This window comes from Carcharodon carcharias, chromosome 10 (assembly GCF_017639515.1).
Source record: "Carcharodon carcharias isolate sCarCar2 chromosome 10, sCarCar2.pri, whole genome shotgun sequence".
Lineage (NCBI taxonomy): Eukaryota > Metazoa > Chordata > Chondrichthyes > Lamniformes > Lamnidae > Carcharodon > Carcharodon carcharias.
This window is the reverse complement of record NC_054476.1, coordinates 30,836,967-30,859,857: the sequence shown is the minus strand read 5'-3', so window position 1 is coordinate 30,859,857 and position 22,891 is coordinate 30,836,967. Positions and strand designations below refer to the sequence as shown.

At 43.5% G+C, this 22,891-nt stretch overlaps 1 protein-coding gene across 1 annotated transcript in view; it reads right to left on the bottom strand.

Moving 5' to 3' along the window:
- Positions 1-17,480, bottom strand: part of LOC121282810 (doublecortin domain-containing protein 1-like) — a 151,901-nt gene extending 134,421 nt beyond the window's left edge. The window contains exons 1-2 of the mRNA XM_041196625.1: positions 17,445-17,480; positions 9,935-10,116 (exon numbers count right to left, since the gene is read on the bottom strand). Of these exons, the coding sequence (XP_041052559.1) occupies positions 9,935-10,116; positions 17,445-17,480 (218 nt within the window). The remainder of the gene's footprint in view (positions 1-9,934; positions 10,117-17,444) is intronic.
- Between the last annotated feature and the right edge of the window lie 5,411 nt (positions 17,481-22,891).

The following is a 22,891-nucleotide window of genomic DNA, read 5'->3' as shown; positions in this document are numbered from 1 at the left end:
TTACAACAATGACTACACTTCAATGACTACACTTCAAATGTACTTCATTGACTGCAAAGGACTTTGTGGAGCCCTGAGATTGTGTGGTTCTGCTCAAACTGAACAGAGCTGTCTGTAATGATTTCACAGAATTTCTCAGAGGTTTGCTGGTAATAATAAATCTGTTCCTAGTTTTCACCAATGTGTTGGTGGTACTGTCTTGAAACTACTTTTAAATTCTCTTTATTAAATCCTGCATTGGCTTCGAGGTGGCAGTTCACCATGGATTACTGCTCTACAGTAGGTACGTCCATTCTCTTCCATTCTTGAGTTGATTAGGTTCACACTATGCAGTTTGTAGGTTGCATATTAATTTGTAAATATCTCTCATGTTGCTAATACTAAAAGCCCTTTCTGTTTGCAATTCACTGTGGAGGCAACAGGACTATGAACAGGACTTCTGCAGCATAACAACAGTGACCACACTTTAAAAGCACTTGGATAAAAGCAAAATACTGTGGATGCTAGAAACCTGAAACAAAAATAGAAAATGCTGGAAAAACTCAGCAGGTCTGACAGCGTCTGTGGAGAGAGAAACACAGATGCTGTCAGACCTGCAAGAGATTTCTCTCTCCACAGATGCTGTCAGACTTGCTGAGTTTTTCCAGCATTTTCTGTTTTTGCTTCAAAAGTACTTAATTGGTTGTCAAGCGCTTTGGGATGTCCTGAGGTCATGATAGGAGCTATAGAATTGCAAGCCTTTCTTCCTTTTCAAACCTTCAGGTCCACAAAATTCAAACAGCTCACACCAAAAAGTAAGGTATTTAAGCATAAATCAGGCTGAACTGGACTCTGTGGCTGCAATCTCAATGTTCACAGGCCACCACAAAGGTTCAGAAAGAAATTCAAGCCCCATCCTACGCCCCTAGAACCAATACTCTCTTTATTTGGTGCCTGAACACCCCCAGGAGACAGCAATACTGTACTACTTCTGGGGTCAGATGATGAGGCCCAGGTAATAGATTGAGAACTGAGAGATCAGAAAATTGATGCCAAGGTCACGTGAAATCAACTTATATTTCAGAGTTGCCTAGAACCAAGTTATTCTGCTTTATTCAAAAGGAAAATACTGCGGACGATGGGAATCTGAAATAAAAACAAAAAATTCCAGAAATACTCAGCAGGTCAGGCAACAGAGTTAATGGCCTGCATTTTCATCCTCGAGGTGGGTAGGGGGAGTCAGGACAATTCCTGACTTGGCATAGGGGGCAGGAGGGGACCTTTTGAACATACCTTTTGAAAGGTCCCCTCATGAATACCGGGCTTCAACCTGACAGTGAAAATCCAGGCCAATGTTTCAGGGCAAAATGGCCTTTCATCAGTTCAAATGAAAGGGCAACTCGACCTGAAACATTGGCCCGAATTTTCATCCTAGAGGTGGGGAGTGGGAGTCTGGGAAATTCCCGGCTCATCCCCCACACCTCAGGAGAAAGTGCCTGCAAAAACAGGATCTTCATTGCCAGGGGTGGCGGGTTGCGTGCAAGCTGGAGTTAGGCCAGCTGACCCGAGAAGAAGTTCGGAGGCAGCCACAGGGTCCACCAAGTGCCAAGGCTGGCTGTTCAAAAGGTGCGCTTCAATGCTGTGCAATTTTGACCCAGCCCCCACCCCATCAGCCCCTACACACTCATATGCCACGTTATATATGCATGGCTGACAGCCCAGATGTCCATTATTCTTGTTGAAACAACTGCCCTCAGAGAAAACATTGCTTGATTGACAGCTCTGGCTCTCTGATCTCTGCGGTCAATGTCACAATGTTTATTTACACAAGGTTAAGTGGTTTCAGGTGTTTGTGGTTTATGTTATTTGATACTTTAGAAGGGTTTGGGTAATTGACTCTTTTATTGCCTTACAGTGAAATTACTTTTTTTAAAAAAAACATATTGAAAAGCAATGAACAAATGAATTAACTTCTTATGTTTCTTTTTTGCACATCCTATGGTCACTCTAGGTTTCATTGGTTGGATATAGTTATAGTGGGTTAATGGGCTTGTAAGTGCTATAGTTTGGCATAGGTAGCATGAGGGGCCATGAGGGGTGGGTGGAGATCCATAGCTTGGAATAGGGGGATGAGGGGCCAATGAGGGGGGAAGAGGTAGAGTGCCATAGCTTGGCATGGGGACATGAGGAGCCTTGAAGGGCAGGTGGAATTCCATAGCTTGACATAGGGGGCATGAGGAGGACCTTTGGAACTCACCTTTGAAAAAGTCCCTCACGTGGACTAGGGTTCATGACTCCCCTGAGGAGCCGTGAGCCATGACTCTTTAAAAACGTAGCCCAATGCTGTGAAAATTGCCAAGGAGTAGGATGTGCCAATCTCTGCAATGGAACAGGCCAGGTCAGGAGTGCCAGGTTTTGACAGGAACCTGCCCCAACCTTTAAAGGCACTCCTGAAAATCAAACAGCCTGGAATTGGGGTTTGGAATACTAGAATCGGGACCTACCGGCCATTTTTGAAGGGGCCCCAAGTTTTTTTTGTTATTCATTCATGGGATGTGAGCGTCGCTGGCTGGGCCAGCGTTTATTGTCCACCCCTAGTTGCCCTTGAGAAGGTGGTGGTGAACTGCCTTCTTAAAATGCTGCAGTGCATGTGGTGTAGGTACACCCACATTGCTGTTAGGAAGGGAGGTCCAGGATTTTGACCTAATGACAGTGAAGGAACAGTGACATATTTCCAAGTCAGGATGGTAAGTGACCTGGAGGGGAACTTCCAGGTGGTGATGTTCCCATGTATCAGCTGCCCTTGTCCTTCTAGACGGTAGTGGTGTGGGTTTAGAAGGTGCTGTCTAAGGAGCCTTAGTGAATTCCTGCAGTGCATCTTGTAGATGGTACACACTGCTGCTACTGTGCATCAGTGATGGAGGGAGTGAATGTTCGTGGATGTGGTGCCAATCAGGTGGACTGCTTTGTCCAGGACGGTATCAAGCTTCTTGAATGTTGTGGGAGCTGCACTCATCCAGGCAAGCGGGGAGTATTCCATCACAATTGTGCCTTGTAGATGGTGGACAGGCTTTGGGGAGTCAGGAAGTGAGTGACTCATCGCAGGATTCCTAGCCTCTGACCTGCTTTTGTATCCACTTTTTATATGGCTAGTCAATTTCGGGTAAATGGTAACCCCAGAATGTTGATAGTAGGGGATTCAGTGAAGGTAATGCCATTGAACGTCAAGGGGTGATGGTTAAATTCTCTCTTGTTGGAGATGATCATTGCCTGGCACTTGTGTGGAGTGAATATTATTTGCCACTTGTCAACCCCAGGTCTTGCTGCACCTGGACATGGATTGCTTTAGTATCTGAGGAGTCACAAATGGTGATGAACATTGTGCAATCATCAATGAACATTCCCAATTCTGACATTATGATGGAAGGAAGGTCATTGATGAAGCAGCTAACGATGGTTGGGTCGAGGACACTACGCTGAGAAATATCTGCAGTGATGTCCTGGAGCTGAAATGACTAACCTTCAACAACCACAACCATCTTCCTTTGTGCTAGGTATGACTCCACCCAGTGGAGAGTTTTCCTGCTGATTCCCATTGACTCCAGTTTTGCTTGGGCTCCTTGGTGCCACAATGTGGCCTTGATGTCAAGTGCAGTTACTCTCACACACCTTGGGACTTCAGCTCTTTTGTCCATGTTTGAACCTACGCCACAATGAGGTCAGGAGCAGAGTGGCCCTAACGGAACCCAAACAGGTCATCAATGAGCAGGTTATTGCTAAGAAAGTGCCGCTTAATAACACTGTTGATGACCCCTTCCATTACTTTACTGATGATTGAGAGTAGACTGATGGGGTGGTAATTGGCCAGATTGGATTTGTCCTGCTTTTTGTGTACATGACATACCTGGGCAAGTTTCCAGAGAGCTGGATAGATGCTAGTGTTGTAGCTGTACTGGAACAGCTTGGCTAGGGGTGCAGCAAGTCCTGGAGCACAAGTCTTCAATAATATTGCCAGAATATTGTCAGGACCCATAGCCATGTTCAACTGTTTCTTGATATCATGTGGAGTGAATTGAATTGGCTGAAGACTGGCATCTGTGAAGCTTGGGACCTCCAGAGGAGGCCGAGATGGATCATCCACTCACCACTTCTGGCTGAAGATTGTAGCAAATACTTCAACCTTGTCTTTTGCACTGATTTGCTGGGCTCCATCATTTAGGATGGAGATATTTGTGGAGCCGCCTCCTCCAGTGAGCTGTTTAATTGTCCATTACCATTCACAACTGGATGTGGCAGGACTGCAGAGCTTAGATCTGACCTGTTGGTTGTGGGATCGCTTAGTTCCATCTATTGCTTGCTGCTTATTCTGTTTTGGCACACAAGATCCCCTGGCTTGATGCTAATGGTAGAGTCGGGGATATGCCAGACCATGGGGATACAGATTATGTTTGAGTACAATTCTGTTGCTGCTGATGGCTCACAGCACCTCATCGATGCCCAGTCTTGAGTTGCTAAATCTGTTTGAAATCTATCCCATTTAGCATGGAGGTAGTGCCCCATAACACGATGGAGGGTATCCTCAATGTGAAGGCGGGACTTCATCTCCACAATTACTGCATTGTGGTCACTCCTACCGATACTATCATGGACAGATACTCCTGCAGCAGACAGGTTGGTGAGGTGAGGTCAAGTATGTTTTTCTCTCTTGTTGGTTCCCTCATCACCTGTTGCAGACCCAGTCTAGCAGCTATGTCATTTAGGAGTCACCCTACCCAATCAGTTATGGTGCTACTGAGCCAGTCTTGGTGATGGACATTGAAGTCCCCCAACCAGAGTACATTCTGCACCCTTGCCACCCTTAGTGCTTCCCCCAAGTGGTGTTCAACATGGAGGAGCACTGATTGATCAGCTGAGGGAGGGCAGCACATGATAATCAGCAGAAGGTTTCCTTGTCCATGTTTGACCTGATGTCATGAGACATCATGGGGTCCAGAATCGGTGTTGACAACTCCCAGGGCAACTCCGTCCCGACTGTATACTACTGTGCCGCCACCTCTGCTGGGTCTGTCCTGCCGGTGGGAAAGGACATTCCCAGGGATGGTGATGGTGGAGTCTGGGACATTCCAGCTCAATGGAAATTCAGCCCACTAACTCTGTTTCTCTCCACAGATACTGCCTGACTGCTGAAGGTCTCCAGCATTTTTTTGCTCTTATTCTAATTTGCTAGTCTTTGCACTGAAATCTCTATCAATTATACTCTACATATTTGTTAGGTGGCTTCTTCTATTCTCTAATTTGTCATCATAGCTCATCCCCTTTCCACTGAAGATTTGTCTTGCCACTTTTTTCTGTACCTTTTCCATTACTTGAATATCTTTTTTGTGAGGTGGTATCCAGAACTCAGCAGTGCATTGCAAAACCTCAGCACAACTTATTGCCCCTTACACTGTTCTGGTTATGTGTCCCAGCATTCTTTTAGTTCTTACCACATGGATCATTGTAAGTATGTGTCTTCTGTCGCTCCCAGGACATTCCTGAAACATTGAGTTGCATGAATTTTTTACTTGGGCTCCACAATTTTTGGCCTTTGAGTAATACATGTTTGAGTGTTATGAATGCATTTGCCATGTGTTTGCCCATATTGCTAAACAATCCATATTCTTCTTGAGAATCGATTGCTGCATCCCCTACCTCTACTGTTCTACCTGGTTTTGTGTCATTAGTAAATATGACCATTCTGTAGATGGTTCTGGTTCCTACAGGGATTCTTCACATAAGGACTCTTGAGCATTCTATGTTGTAACCAGATTTTTACCCAGTCTTTTGTTTTACCCTGGATTCCGGTGACGAATATTTTTATTCGAAGTTTCTCATATGGAACTTTTCCAACAACTTTTAAAAACTGAAATAATCTAAGGCATTTGACATGCCATTATTCCATTTACCCTCAAAAAACATTAAGGAGGGCTAATAGAATGGATCTTCCCCTTAATCTATGCTGGTTTGTTTCTTATTAAGTTAATGTGGGAACAGTTATACCTCTGACAGTCCTTTAGCATAGTTTCCAGTTATACCTTCTTTATTCTTATTCATTTTACATGGGGTATGTAGACTTGATTATTTGTTTTGCTAATGCTGCCTAGCTCCCTTAATGGTTTAGTTGGGTAAGAGCGCCACCCAGTGTAATACAGAGGCATACAGGCCCAGGAGGTGCCAGATTAGGTTTATGTTGAGTTATCTGACCTCACTGGGTTGACAGCAGGAGATGCAACAATTGTTCCCACTGTTCCTGGAAGTTATGCTCTAATTGTATAACACTCTGGTCAGATCCCCATCTGAAGTACTGGGTTCAATACAGGGCACCACACCTCAGGAAGGATATAATGACCTTGGAGGGAATGCAACACAGGTTAACCAGAATGATATTGGGACTATAAGAATTACATTAGGAGGATAGGTTGCATAGACTAGGATTGTATTCCCTTGAGTATAAAAGATTAAGGGGTGATCAAACTGAGGTGTTTAAGATGATTAAAGTTGATAGGGTAGATGGAGAAAAATGACTTCAACAGATAAGGGAGTCCAGAAAAAGAGGGCATAACTTTAAAATTAGAGATGCACCATATCAGGAAGCATTTCTTCATACATAGGGTAGTGAAAATGGGGAACTATCTCTCCAAAAAGTAATTGAGGCTAGGGGTCAATTGAAAATTTTAAAATGGAGATTGATCATTTTTTGTTGCACAGGAATATTAAAGGGTGAGTGGATGGAGTTAAAGTACAGGTAATCCATGATTTAATTGAATGGCGGAAAATGTTTGATGGGCTTGATTAGCCTCCTATAATCTAATATTTCCTGGGCGAGAGACGGACAAAGGCACTCAGAATCCCTGCTTCTGATTGCAATTCAGAGACTTGCATTGGAAAGGCACATGTATAGATGCCAATGCAGACAGATTTGGTGTTCATTCTGGGAGAATGGGGAATATTGTGCTATTCTGTGAAGAAGGGTGTGTAAATGATTTAATTAAGCGAGGAAAAATTACTAGAAGGCAGATTGTCTAGGGGGTTTAAAACATGAAAGGATAGAGGCGTTACGTTTGAGGTACAAGTGAATAGGTTGGATCTAACATTTGCATGTTTATATCAGTTGAAATTATTTGAATATCAAAGGGAAGTCAGAGGTACAAAGAAGCATGCTTGCATCTTGCAGGAGTTCCATGATTAAACAGAAGAAGGTATATTACATTTTATTAACCCAAAAGCGGAGACAAAATAGAAACATGAAAGATTTTTTATTTGGAAAGATTTAAGTTTCAAAGAGGTGTGAGAACAATGGAACCTGAGATGAAAGGGGGGAACAGGTATTTTTGAGTTACTGTGAAATGCTGTTAGCTGTTGGTTGTTATATGTAGCTGTTGACTGTAGCTGTGGGCTTTTGGATGTGTGAAGAAGATCTGGAAACCGCTCTAGGCTTGGAGAAGATGCAGTTTGAATTAGCCATCCAATGAAGCCAGAAAAAGTCTAGGGACTACAACAAGCAGTCTTATTCTGAAAGCTTCGGTTTCCACAGTAGAGTGGGAGAGAGTTTAAGAGGTCATATGGTATGCCTTTATTAAAGCTACAGCAGTTTGCCTTGGGTAATATTACTGGATTTTTATAGTTAAACATTTATAAGGGAGTGTTGCCTGGAAAGCATTTACTTGTGGGTCTGACCAAGTAGAGAGTCTTTTTGGGAGAATATTTTGTAAGGCTAATTTTAACTGTATAACTGTAATCTTGTGTGCTTAAATTTTCTTTCTTTTTATCAATAAAACTTTTACTTCTAATTTTTAAAATCCCAAAAGTGTTACTGGTCTTCTTGCTGCTGAGATCAGTAGATTTTCATATCATTTTCAGAATACAAAAAAAGGGTCAAGTTTCCCTCTGGGATTTGGTTTGCGCAGCAATTAACACCAGCTGCGGTCATAGCAGTTTCAATGCACCTCTTAAGCATTTGTCATTACCACTAACCACCAAAGTATCAAATAAAGAATGGTCAATTAGATAATTAGAGAGTTCCCAAGCTGTCTGACGACTGCAGGACTAATCTATCTTTTTAGGAGCAACACTGAACGAAAGGGAACATTATGAAAATTGTGACTGCTTGATGTTAGAAGTAGGCTCCTGATTGGCTGGCATGAAATATCTACCAGCTAACTGAGAGATAGCCATCCACGGAAAGAAAGGTGAACCAGAAACCCAGGGATAGATTAGTACAGACTGTATTCAAAGGCAGGAAAACATCCTGGATAAAAGAAGCTTATAATCAAGGAAGAGGGCCAGCTTGGAAAGCCAGCTTGCTAAATGGAGATTTGAACTTTTTTTGTGTCAGTCATCACAGTGGGAGAGAGTTCAGTAATGCTGGCCAGAATTGCTCACAGTATCTACAATGAATGTGTTCTTTGTACCAGCTGCAAATTACAAGTGCCGTCTCACCATTTCCTTATTCCCTGTGAGACAACACAGAGCATAAGATGTCTGTGCAGGAAACTGACAATCAGCAAATGTGTAGCTAAAAAAAAATCAGAAACAACACACAATTAGACATGAACACACTAATTGACTTAAATGAGACAAGTCTGAAAATGCTGCAGTGTTTCTTTTTTCAGACCTGAGGTAGGACAATCTAGGAGGAACTCCAACTGTCAAGTTATATTTAAACTGCAGCTACTGGTATCAGACTGGGCGAGAGTTTGGCTTGTCTATCGCTATGTGCAATCGTGGAATATTTCTCCCAGCAGTTGGATTTCGCATGCTTGGACAGTGTGGCTGGCAGTGTCTATGTTGCCAATATATATTAATTAATTGCAGGTCGGTTTAAAACCTGAAAATGAGGTCCAACAAGCCTCCAGGCATCCAATACAAGGGATCCTTGGCTTTACACGCAGATAAAATGCAGCACAAAAAGTAAGGCAGTTATATTGTTTAGGCCACAATGATAGTATCACATCCAATTCTGGGCACCACACTTAAGAGTCAACCACATTGCTGTGGATTTGGAGTCAGATGAAGGCCAGATCAGGAACAGACAGCAGATTTCCTTCCCTAAAGGGGCATTAGTGAACCAGATGGGTTTTTATGACAATCAACAGTGGTTTGATGGTCATGGTCATATACTTTTATTGATTAAATTCAAATTCCACTATCTGCTGTAATGGGATCCCCAGAGCATTATTCTGGGCCTCTGGATTACTAGCCCAGGGACAATACCACAATGCCACTGCCTCCCTTCTTTGGCTGTAAAGCACTTTGAGATGTCTGGTGGTTGTAAAAAGCACTAGATTAGCCTAAGGCTTTCTTTCTTCTTTCTCTTACAGAAAACATTAACCTTGGTGCAAAATGGGGAGCTCTTTGGAATAGCCGAAAGTTATAACATAAATGCATCCCCACAATTCAACCAGTTAGCTTATGCAGAATGGTATTGGGCTGAAGACCAGTCAATAATCTCTTCTCACAGGCTTGAATGATAATGAGTTCAAGGGCAGTGCAAAGCTAAAAGTCCAAAACTTGAATGATTAACAGAGATCAGGTGCCCATGTGGCCGGGTTGCTGGCAGATCAGATACCTTGTTTAGTACAAAATTATCTATATGGCGTATAATAAAGAAGAGTTAAATGGTGTGACTCTGTTTCCAACCCTTTAAGGAATCCTGAAGCTTTTTTTTGTTCCATTTCAAATAATTTTAATCCATTTTCAAAACATGCTAATAATTACATTTTCAGTGTCTGTAGTTTTGTTCTTGCACTGTGGCAACCTGATGTTTCTAAGAATGTGGGTCATCGATTAAAGTGGAAAGGTGGAATCTTCAGAAGAAGAAATGCACATTGCTAATGCTGAACTCTCAGTAGGAACTGCCTTCACAATGTTATTCAGTAACCATGGCTGATGTGAAAAAGGTATTTTGTGGTCTTACGTTTTCTTGAGCATGTTTGTGATATCCGGTCCTGTAACTGTTAATATCCTGGACTTATCTCTCTCCCCGTTCTTCAGAACTTTTATTCTCACAGGCGTGTATCCAACGTGACTTTTTTGAGCTGGCTTCAGCAACGGTGGAGCATTGGGGAGAAGGGACCCCTCAATTGGCCAATCATATTCCTAGTTTTAACAAGTTAAAAAATAATATTAATTTTTTACACATAAAGGCCTGAATTTTGCATTCAGCAGTGAAGTGACAGTGTTTGCCATTGACCTCAGTGCAAACTACCCACAAAGATCTTGTGATCTCTTTCACGTTGGTTTTTCCATTTCCCAAAGTTACTTTAATTCTGGAACCATCTATAGAGGATTTCCAGCATTCAGCAACAGAGATGCTAGCAAGAAAGCTAATCAGCCAATCACATTGAAAAATTCTCAAAGACAGAAAATGAGGAAGTAAAAAACACTAATTATCCTTAATTTTCTGATTATTTTGCAGTGAATGAAATAAAGATTGGGTCATACACATGGGGTTAAGATAGAAACTGAAATATCATAAACTTTAAAAAAAGTTATTTTAATTATTTTAAACACTTGTTTTGTTACATTCCACAAATATAAAATTTGTTTTTCAGGGCCAGAGAGGTTATTCATCAGAAATTATGAACTATCACATCATTAAAAATCCAGGTGCACTTCTTTTAACACAATGTAACTTCTTCAAGTTTTGTTTGCACTACTGTATTAATCTCTCTATAACACAAGTGATTTCAAAAACTTTCAATTGCAAGGATTTGAACAGCACACCTTGGGGATGAGCAGAGAATCACGAACAGCAAATTCTGTGTTTAACTGTGCATCTGCAGATGTTAAAAGTTACTGTCAGTTTCACAGAATAATGGTAAGCCCTGACAGATAAGCCATTATTCCAATTGCAAAATCTGGCTAATATTAATTTGGTTAGAAATCTACTGCAATATGTTTTTCGAATGCACAAGTAAATCTCTTTCAGCAATGTCTACAGTAGGCTGGCTCTGCATCATGGTTGTGATGTTGAGCTAACATTCTGTCCTACCCATCTACAACACTCCCCAGTTACCAACAATCTCCCCCAGCGCATTTCACTGAGAAAGTCATCTAAATATATGTATACAGATAATTATAGTTGCTTGTAAACTCATGAGGGGCTTTAAGTAATCAGCACAGAGCAATGGAGTACAGCTTCAACAGGATACTGAACTTGGATATTTGGTGAGTGAAGAAATTTAGTGCAATGAAGGAAGTGATGCTGTTATGGTCTTTTATGGAAAAATGAATGGCCCAAGACAGGGACTGGGAGACAGAAAAACCTGCAATCTGCAATCCAGAGGTATTAATGAGATAAGCAGGGTGTGTGATTGTTTGGGGAGTTTTAGAGTTTTTTTCTTTCCCTAAATAGGGACCATTGTTTGAACTACTACTGGGGAGACATAAGCACTGTATTGAGTTCATGACTTAACTAGTTAAACAACTTAATGGGCAGAAATTTCCCCCTGCTGGGGGGAAGTTTGAGAGCGGGCGCGCAGAGGTGCACCTCCGGTTGGCACCCCCAATTGGGGGCGCGACGCCATTTTACATGTGCGGGCAGGGTGGGGGGGTGGGGGGAGGGTGGATTCCCTAAACCAAGAGTGTGCTTTTCCACGCATGCACACGAAAGAGCGCATTCATCTCCCTGAGGCTAAGTGCTGCCTCAGGGAGATCGGCTGTACATTTAAAAATCTGAAAAATAGAAAAAAAATCCCTGGCATGTCCTCTCATGTGACACTGTCACATGAGTTGGGACATGTCCATAACTTTTACACACACGTTAATTACATTTTTGAAACCTACATGAAACCTCATCCCGCCCGTGGATGAGGTTTCATGCTTTTTCTAATGCCCGCCAGGGCTCCCAGCATGCCCACCAACCTTAAGGTTGGATGGGTAGGTCCATTCATTAGTTCAATGACTGTCAATGGCCTCAATTGGCCATTGACAGATCAGCAGGCACACAGCTGATTCTGCTGAGCCCCCGCCTACCTGAAAATTTAAATGGGGCATGGTGACATTGGGAGTTCCGCTCGACATCATCGTGCGTCATTTTACGCATTGGTGAGCAGGCTCCACCCCCCTGCTCACCAACCGGGAAACCCTGCCCAATATAACCACAAATTATCATTGGCTGATATTCCTAAAATTGAAGGCTAAATAAACAAATGCAGCAAAAACATGTTGCAATGGTAGTATGTGGAAGCTGGCTGACACCAATGTGATCTGCAGTAAGTGTCTGCAGCTAGAGGAATTTCGGCTCAGAGTTGATGAGCTGGAGTCAGAGCTTCAGACATCGTGCTGCATCAGGGAAGGAGAAAGTTACATCAGGAGAAAGGGGAAAGATGTGACTGGGAATGAGAAAGAGGAGTTTGTTTCAGGAGGCAGTGTCAAACCATTCTGGTTAGGTACTTCAAATTTGGTCCATGGTCAGGTACAGGAGGGTGTGGCCACAGGTGAGGCAGCTATGGGGATCCAGTAGGTAGCACTGGAGGAGCCTCAGCTCTTGCCCTGGTCCAAGGATTCAGGTTCTTGCAGTCTGTGTGGATGAGGTTAAGGACCATAGGGGGGCTGAACAAACTGAATGAAGTACCATAGTACAGTGGACCAGACATTTAAGTGAGGGGGTGGGTGGGGGGGGGGGGGGTGGGGGGGTGGGGGGGCGGTGGTGGGGGCTGGTGGTGGGAGGAAGTAAAAAGCAATGTAGTAACTGTAGGGGACAATATAGATAGGGTGGTAGATACAGTTCTCTGCAGACAGCATGAATCCTGAAACCTATGTTGCTTGCCTGGTCCCACCTCCTCAGGGCTGGAGATGAACTTGGAGTGGAAAGGGAAAGATCCAGTTATCATGGTTCAGTGGGCACCTACAACACAGGTAAGGCTAAGAAAGGGGATCTGCTGAAGGAGTTTGATCAGCTAACGGCTAAATTTAAAGTAGCACCACAAAGGTAACAATATCTCAATCAGTCGTTTGGCAGGACAGAACTTGAGTATATCTGAAAAAGCAGACATGCATTTGGAGCTTTTTGTCTTGCACTCATCAGGACAGATGCAAGATGCCAAATTTCAAAGGAAGCAACAGTTTATATTGCATGAGAAAAGGGTGCTGATTGGTCAGCAAATTGACTGATTCGTCAAGGGCACTGCCCTGAAGAATGCACCATGGGAACTACTGTTCTCCACATATACGCTTAATTCAAAAAATGCGCAATGCCTGGGCATGTTCCCTGCAAATGAAAATACGTAGCTTCCAGCAAGCATAAGTGACTGATAGCAATCTTAAATTTGTTGTAAATCAATTAGTTGACTCTGCATATCAAGATGTAGAACCAGTTTGGGCTGATATAAGAAATAGCAAGGGAAAGAGGTCATTGAAGGTATTAGTTTATAGCCACCCCTAATGGTATCAACACTGTAGGGCAGAGAAATAAGAAATAATGAGATTTGTAAGAAAGATACTGCAATAATCATGGCAGTTTTAATTTTCATATAGATCAAGTTGGCAAATGTAGCCTTGAGGATGAGTTTAGAGAGTGTATTCAGGGCAGTTTCTTAGAACAATATGTTCTGGAACCAATTAGGAACAGGCTAATTTAGATTTGGTAAATACAGGATTAATTAATGATCTCATAGCAAAGGATCCTGTAGGGAACAGTAATCATGATAACATAATAGAATTCCACGTTCAGTTTGAGGGTGAGAAACCTGGGTCTGAAACCATGGGCCAGATTGTCACAGAGTCAGGCTGATTCCAAAGCCATTTTAAAATGGCAGGCAGGACCCAATTCTGGGGACTGAATCTTACGAGTCAGCAAGCAGGGGCGGGGCCCGCTCGCCAATGTGTAAAATGACGCGCGATGATGTCGGGGGAACTCCTGACATCACCGCACCCAATTTAAATTTTCAGGAAGGCGGGAGTGCAGCAAAATTGAGGCCATTGACAGAGTCAATTAAGTAAGGAAAGGACCTGCCCATCCAACCTTAAGGTTGGCGGGCAGGCCAGGAACCCTGGTGAGAAGTAGAAAAGGCATGAAACCTCATCCACGGGCGGGATGAGGTTTCATGTAGGCTTTAAAAAATTTTAATAAAGATTTTGTAAAAATTTTGGACATGTCCCAACTTGTGTGACTTTGTCACATGAGGGGACATGTAAGGGAATTTTCTTTACTCTATTTTTAATATTTTTGAAAGTAGAGGCGATCTCCCTGATGCAGCGCTTAGCCTCAGGGAGGTGAGTGCGCTCTTTCATGTGCATGCGCGAAAGAGCGCACTCTCGATTTTGGGAATCCCCCCTGCCCGTACCGGGAGCACATAGCACTTTCCTGCGGACGTCATGCTGGGCGGGCCTTAATTGGCCCACCCATGTAAAATGGCGCAGCGCCTCCGGTCTGGGGCACCGATCGGAAGCGCGCCCATATGCACCCGCCCATCATCTTCCCCCCCCCCAATGGGGGTAAAATTCAGCCCTGGGACTCCAATTGCAATTCCTGGCACCAGTAAATTTCACCAGCATGGGATAAGCGTACAGTTAGCGAACCTGACACCCTGCACACCCAACCTGGCCGGTTCCATTGTGAGGTATCTCTTAGCCCTACAATTTTCTTGAAGTCAGGCCAGCTTCTCCAGGACTCATCATTCACAGTCCCTCAGAGAAGTCATGAACCATAGTCTGGATTTGGGAACTTTTTGAAAAAAAGTTTAAAAAGTTCTACCCATGTCCCCCATGCCCTTCCATGTTCCCTATGTCCCCTCCATGCCACCTCCCTGCCCATGCCACCTCCAGACTCCTCCACTGCAATTCACCCAGTATGTGTCATGTATACAACCAGTGAGCCATGTAATAACAATGGCAAGTATTGAAGTGCTTAGGAAAAAAACACGCATTCAGAAATCTGCTTTGAAAAATGTGCTACTCCCACAACTCCATAAAAATGTCAATCAGACAGGGTTATTACAGCATCAGTAACAGAAGCTTTTCCCACTTAACATCTCTTCATCTTGTCCAAATAAACAGAGATATTGACAAAAGAAATCACAGAAATAAAAACTTATTACAGCCTCATAATTTATCAATCAAACAAAGTAAATACTCCACTTCAGTTTGTCCAAAGAGACTCCTGCTCAGCTAATGCATTTGTGAGTCTTGGAGCTCAGCCAAGCATTCACAATGAGTCCAAGTGGAGAACCAAATGTTTGGCTATCTATTTGTGTAGATACAGTTCCATAGGTTGATGCCTGTGATGAAGGGGTTGTCTTATGAGGAAAGGTTGAGCTGCTTGGGCCAATACTCACTGGAGTTTAGAAGATTGAGAAGTGATCTCACTGAAACATACAAAATTTAGAGGGGGCTTGACAGTGTCGATGCTGAGAGGGTGTTTCAGCTCATGGGGGAATCTAGAACTAAGAGCACAGTTTCAAAACTAAGAGACTGCGATTTAAATTGCAGAGGAGGATTTTTTTTTCTCAGAGGCCCAATGATCCTTAAAATTCTCCATCCGACAGAGCAGTGCCTTTGACTATATTCAAGGCCGAATTAGACAGAGTTTTGATCTACAAAGGAGTCAAGGATTGTGAGGCAGCAGGCAGGAAGATGGAGTGAAGGCCACAATTTTTTTTTTATTCGTTCATGGGATTATGAGATTGGGACTTCACTGGCTAGGCCAGCATTTATTGCCCTTGAGAACTGAGGGGCTTGCTAGGCCATTTCAGAGTCAACCACATTGCAATGGGTCTGGAGTCACATGTAGGCCAGACCAGGTAAGGACAGCAGATTTCCTTCGCTAAAGGACATTAGTGAACCAGTTGAGTTTTTAACAACAAATACCAATGGCTTCACGGTCATCATTAGACTTTCAATTCCAGATTTTTTTTTTATTGAATTCAAATTTCACCATCTGTTGTGATGGAATTCAAACCCAGGTCCCCAGAGCATTGCCCTGGGTCTCTGGGATACTACTCTAGTGACAATACCACTATGCCACCACCCCGCCCCCCACCCCCCCAATCAGATCAGCCATGAGCTAACTGAATGGCAGAGCATACTTGAGGGGCTGAATGGAATACTGCTGCCCCTATTTCTTATGGTCTTGTGATCTACATTATGATGAACCTTTATAAAACACTGTTTCGACCTCAACTGAAGTATTATGTCCAATTTTGGACATCATACATTATGAAGAAAAGAGTTGACGTTTCGAGTCCTCATGACCCTTCGACAGAACTAGATCCGCCGATGCTGCCAGACCTGCTGAGTTTTTCCAGGTAATTCTGTTTTTGTTTTGGATTTCCAGCATCCGCAGTTTTTTTGTTTTTATAAATTATGAAGGATGTGTCAACTTTCGAGAGGGTGCAGAAAAGGTTTGCGAGAATAATTAAGTTATAAGGGACTTTAGTTATATGGATAGATTGGTGAAGCTGGAGTTATTCTTCTTAGAGAAGAGAAGGTTGAGAGACAACTTGACAGGTCTAGACATCCCATTGGCTGAAGAGTCAAGAACCAGAGGACACGATTTATGGTGATTTACATAAGAACCAAAGGCAACGTGAGGAAAAAGATTTTTATGCAGTGAGCAGTTAGGATTTGGAATGCCTGAGAGACTGATGGAGGCAGATTCAATCAAGGCTTTCAAAAGGGAGTTGAACAATTATTTGAACAGAAAAAATAATGCAGGGCTACAAGGAAAGGTAGGTGTGGGCAGGGAAAGGGGGTGGGCATCACTGGGCAAGCCTTAATTGCCCTTGAGAAGGTGGTGGTGAGCTGGCTTCTTGAACCGCTACTGCCCATGTGGTGTAGGTACACCCACAGTGCTGTTAGGAAAGGAATTCCAGGATTTTGACCCAGCCACAGTTAAGAAATGGTGAAATAGTTCTTGCAAAGAGCTGGCATGGACACAATGGGCCAAATGGCCTCCTTCTGTGCTGTAGCCACTCTCTGATTCAAAAGTAAGTACCTGCAACTATAAATGATAGTGCATCACCACACTGTGATTCATTACCATTTCCTGATGCGACATTAAACCAAAACCCTGTCTGCCTAATTCTTTTAAAGGTCCCATGTCACTATTCTTACCTCAATAATCATGATCAAAAATAGATTAACTCATCATTCTTCCCATCGCTGTAACTGGGGACTTGCTGAATTCACAATGGGCTGCTACAAATGCTTGCATGTGAAGGACTTTGGTATGTTTCAGAGCAAATAATTTTTTTGTATACATAGGGAGGTATAGCTGTAAACAAAAAGTTATTAATATTCAAGTTTATGCAAATGACCTCCATGACTGAAACCCTCCAAACAAGTACATGCTATCCTACATTTCTGAGAGTTCTGAACTAATGAATTCTTTGCCTGGGCAACTTCAATTTCTGGGTTTCTCTGTAACATGAAAAATTTATAGAAAAGTGTTGTACATTGTCTACTCATCAGTGAAGTGCCATTACCTCATTCAAATCACCATCTGGCAGCACAGGCCACATGTACGTTAGCTTGTTCCACAGTGGATTCTCCAATTTCGAATGCTTCCATTGACCAGGCTTTGCAGTTCCTTCATGCTTGATGGCCCATCTATTGAAACAATAATGTTGTTTGTTGAAAGCAAAATCATGCCAGAATATTTTTTCCCAAATATAGAAGCACTAATATTAATCAGCATAAATATTTCAACACTGCAACTTGAAACACTCTCCTGGCCATTTAAGCGGATCTCAGGGTCTGAAATGGGAAAAAGGACTCATTTGCCATCAAAAACTGAGAGGGAGCTAGAAATTGGAGCTTGTTGCTGCTAAATTGCTAGACCGATTATCAAATTATTTCATCTGGTTTCAATGTTTTTTTTAGTCAGGCCTTTTGTAGATGAAAAGGGCGTTGATTGAGAAGAATTGAACGCTATCTATTTCATACATGGCGAGAGGAATTTTAACTCCTTCCATTAGCAGAAACTGGGATGGGATGGGGTGATGTGGTTAAAATGGAGCAGTGGGGAGGGGTAACTTACCCATTCTTTCTCATCTCAATTAGGTTGACCGCAATTTAATCCAGGATAATCCAGCCCAAGCCTGTACAATCCTCTGTATAAATTCAAGTCTTTCTGTTTTTCTCTTTCTTTAAATGTGCAGATCATGTTTCAACAATGCCTTTTGGGGAGAGGGGGTGTCGGGGCCAGTGTGTTAATTTAAAATGATCTCATTTACATAATCCTGATGAGTTGCACTTGTGGAACTCAGGATCACAGGCAGGCTCACCAGTTCTGATAGGAGGGGAAATTTGGTTACTTCCCATGTTTCAATAGTCTGTTAACGTTGAGGGTGGGGTAGGGTTTGGTGTGGTGTGAGTGGGAGAGATGCAACTGCACAGCGACTGGGAGCTCGAACGGCAGCAAATCAGGTTTGTTCCTCCTGGGCCCACTAAAAACCACTGAAGAAAATTTCACCTTCTTGGTTTTGAGTGTCATGCAGTAGTCCCTTTAAAGCCTGCTGGTTAGTCCACTCATCACTAACTACTTTTACAATGGGATGGGAGGAGTGTGTGAATTATCAAGCCCCACTACCCTGCAGGCCATACCATTAATTTAAGTGTTTAATTTTCTCACCGAAATGGCCAATTGTGTAAGCACTTGCTCAGCAATAACCTGCTCACTGAAGCCCAGTTTGGGGCGCCAGAGCCACTCAGCTCCTGACCTCATTACAGCCGTGGTTCAAACATGGACAAAAGAGCTGAACTCCCGAGGTGAGGTGAAAGTGACTAGTCTTGACATCAAGGCCGCATTTGACAGAGTGTGACAGCAAGGGGCCCTAGCAAAACTGGAGTCAATGGGAATCAGGGGGTAAACCCTCCAATGGTTCAAGTCATACTTAACACAAAGGAAGGTGGTTTGGTTGTTGGACATCAGTCATCTCAGCTCCAGGACATCACTGCAGATGTTCCTCAGGGTAGTGTCTTCAGCCCAACCATCTTCAGCTGCTTCATCAATGACCTTCCTTCCATCATAAGGTCAGAAGTGGGGATGTTTGCTGATAATTGCACAATGTTTAACACCATTTGCGACACCTCCATGTCCAAATGCTGCAAGACATGGAAAATACCAAGGCTTGGACTGACAAGTGGCAAGTTACATTCGTGCCACACAGATGGGTTTTGGAGGATGGGCGTTATAAGATAAAGGATAAAATCCACAGGGTCTCAATGCAGTCGACCTGGAGTTCCCTCATGTGCAGATGGGCCACTGGCCCTGATGGAAAGCCTGTAAGTTCTCACCAACTGGTCTCAGCTTTGCAGGTCCAAATGCAGACCGGTTACACTGGAGGGTTCTTTGGCTACAGCCTGATAGCCGCACACACTCTTAGACAGGATAGAGGGATGTAGCCAGCTAAGGTAACCCTCCTTCTTCAACTTGTTCCCCAACAAGAGTGCCTTCAAAACAAGCAGGTTCACAAATTAAGTTCTGTTTCCTCTCACCCATGTGATTTCCAGCAAGTTACCAACGTCCCTTTGCAGTTTTTTTTCTCCATCAATTAAAGTGATCGCGGTTCAAAGCAATTGACCAGATCTTCCTCAAGTACCATAAAGGTCAGGTGATTTCTTGGAAGAGGCCTATTTGCTGATAGTTCCAAGGTGAACTTATGACCTTTTAAAAAAAATCCCAGAACAGCATCCAAATGTCCAGATCATGCCATGTCTTCCGTTTCATAAAAGAAAAATTCAGTCTTGGGAGATATGATTCTAACACTATCGATGGGCGGAGACTGCATGGCACTCGCTTCACTCACTGGTTCAAGGAACTGGCGCCAGAGTTCCTACAACAAGATGCCTGCGATTGAGTGGATAGCTGTTTTTTCTTATCACTGAAATAGGAGACGTTTGCGAATGTGTCTTGCTGCTCACTTTACGCTGCTCACCTCCCGAGATACACTGTGCACACTTTGGAGGATTGGTGCCCTATGGTTATTTTCCTGCCACAATTCTTTTGGGGATTTTAGATAACTTTATGTTAGTTTTTAAAATGTGCATTCCTTTCTCATGAACCAGGTTTGGTGATCGCCTCCATCCTGCCTTATTGTTATATTCAGCGGTTGGACCATAATGGAGGGACCATGGCTGCCAGGACAAAAATATTGGCATACAGTTGGCAGCTAGAAAACAATGCAGGGAATGCGTTAAGCAGAATCAATCATAATGATTCAATCTTGCTGCAAGATCTCATTTCTGTCAGTCCAGTGGGCTCCAACACCAAGCCAGTCCCGATTATTTAATGGGTCACATACCATTACCCTCACAGCACACAAGTCCTGTGTTATTCGCAATACTGGATACATGGCTCTCTATTGTATGATTTAAGTCATTAATAAATATGGTGAATAGTTGTGTCCTCTCAATGCTTCTTAAAATTATGCCATTGATGATGGCTTGAAGTGATCCAGTGCTACCACATTTACTGTAGTAGTGATTTACACAATGATGATAAGAGATGATAAGAACTGGAAGGAAGTGACTCATGGCATCCCACAGGGATCTGTACTGAGGCCTGAACTGTTCACATTATTTATTAGCGACTTAGATAATACAATAGAGAGCCATACATCCAGGGAGCCATATATCCAGATAAAAGCAAAATACTACAGATGTTGGAAATCTAAAACAAAAACAGAAAATGCTGGAAAAACTCAGCAGGTCTGACAGCATCTGTGGAGAGAGAGAGACAGAGTTAATATTTCGAGTCCGTATGACTCCTATTCAGAGCCATACATCCAGGTTTGCCGATGACACAATGTACGGAATTTAATGCCCCCACCCCAGAAGTGAGTTGGGGGTGGGGGAGGGTGCCTGTGATTAGGTGGGAGGGTACAGGGTGGAGAACCTGCTGCCCTCCTGCCTCCCTCTGATCAAGTCCAGGGTGGGAAAGATGCAGGTGGGCCAATTGCCCAAAGGCCAATTGCTGTGGCCACTTAAGGGTCTGAATCAGTTGCTGCTGGTATTCAGCCAGCAGTGGGTGGGGACTTGCCGTCCGGTGAGGTCACCCAGTAAATTCTGCTGGGTTTGCCGGTGGTCTGCTGGGAGCGGAGGAGGGGGAGGGTCCCTCGTTCATGGGCACTCAATACATGATCGAGGGACCTGGAAATGGGAAAGGTGGGGGTGTCCTCACAGGATGCCATGCCCCTACCCTTGCTTCCAGCCCCCCTACCCTCACAGGCTATACCGTCCCATCCACACTCACTCCTATCTGAGGATCTATTGGCAGTCCTCAAGACGGGCCTCTTTGGAGCACCATCAGTGGCCGTCACCCCTGGTGGTGGCGCTGGTTATGGAGAGCTGCCGGCCTCTGATTGGCCGGCAGTTCTCAGGGGCGGGATTTCCACGCTACTGGGACCTTAATTGCTGTCCAGGTAAGTGCCAGATTACCTCAGAATAGCATCAGGCCTGCCGAATAAAAGTGACGGAGAGCTCCCACTGGTTCTCCAACCAGTGGGCAAGAGCACACTCTCACCAACATTAAATCCTGGGGAAGCATAGTAAGTAGTGTAGACTAGAGCACAAATTACAAAGAGACATTAATAGATTAAATGCCGCAGATAGATAAGTGTGAGGTCATCTGTTTTGGACTAAAAAATGGATTCAAATATCTTTTAAATGGTAGAAATAGAGGAACTGTGACAGTCCAAAGAGATTTATGGTTCCATGTACATGTCAATAAAATGTAGAATAAGCGCAAAAAAAAATCAACAAATCTAATGGAATGTTAGCCTATATAACTGGAGAGCCTGAATATAAAGGAGAGGAAGTTTTGTAACAGCTGTACAAAGTCTTGATTAGACCACACATGGAATCCTGTCTACAGTTCTGGGCAACACACTGAGAAAGGATATATTAGCCTCAGAAAAAATGCAGTGCAGATTCACCAGAATGTTACGAGGTTAAGGGGTGATTTGATTGAGGGTTTCAGGGTTTTGAGAGGACCTGAAAGGTCATTAGAAAGAAACCTTTACTGCTGCCAGGAGTATCTTGGATGATGACACAAAGCTGGGTGAGAGGGTGAGCTGTAAGGAGGATGCAGAGATGCTTCAGTATGATTTGGATAAGCTGAGTGAGTGGGCAAATGCATGGCAGGTACAGTATAATGTGGATAAATGTCAGGTTATCCATTTTGGTAGCAAAAACAGGAAGGCAGATTATTATCTGAATGGCTTTAAATTGAGAGATGGGAATGTGCAACAAGACCTGGGTGTCTTTGTACACCAGTCGATGAAGGTAAGCATGCAGGTGCAGCAGATGGTAAAGAAGGTAAATGGTATGCTGGCCTTCATAGCGAGAGGATTCGAGTGCAGGAACAGGGTTGTCTTGCTGCAATCGTACAAGGCCTTGGTGAGACCACATCTGGAATTTTGTGTGTAGTTTTGGTCTCCTTATCTGAGGAAGGATGTTCTTGCTATAGAGGGAGTACAGCGAAGATTTACCCGACTAATTCCTGGGACGTCAGGACTGACATATGAGGAGAGATTGTCGATTAGGATTATATTCGCTGGAGTTCAGAAGAATGAGGGGGGATCTCATAGAAACCTATAAAATTCTAACAGGACTAGACAGGGTAGATGCAGGAAGGATGTTCCCGATGGAGTCCAGAACCAGGGGTCACAGTCTGAGGATATGGGGTAGACCATTTAGGACTGAGATGAGGAGAAATTTCTTCAACCAGAGAGTGGTGAGCCTGTGGAATTCGTTACCACAGAAAGTAATTGAGGCCAAAACATTGTATGTTTTCAAGAAGGAGTTAGATATAGCTCTTGGGCGAAATGGATCAAAGGATATGGGGAGAAATCGGGAGCAGGCCATTGAGTTGGATGATCAGCCATGATCATAATGAATGGCGGAGCAGGCTCGAAGGGCCGAATGGCCT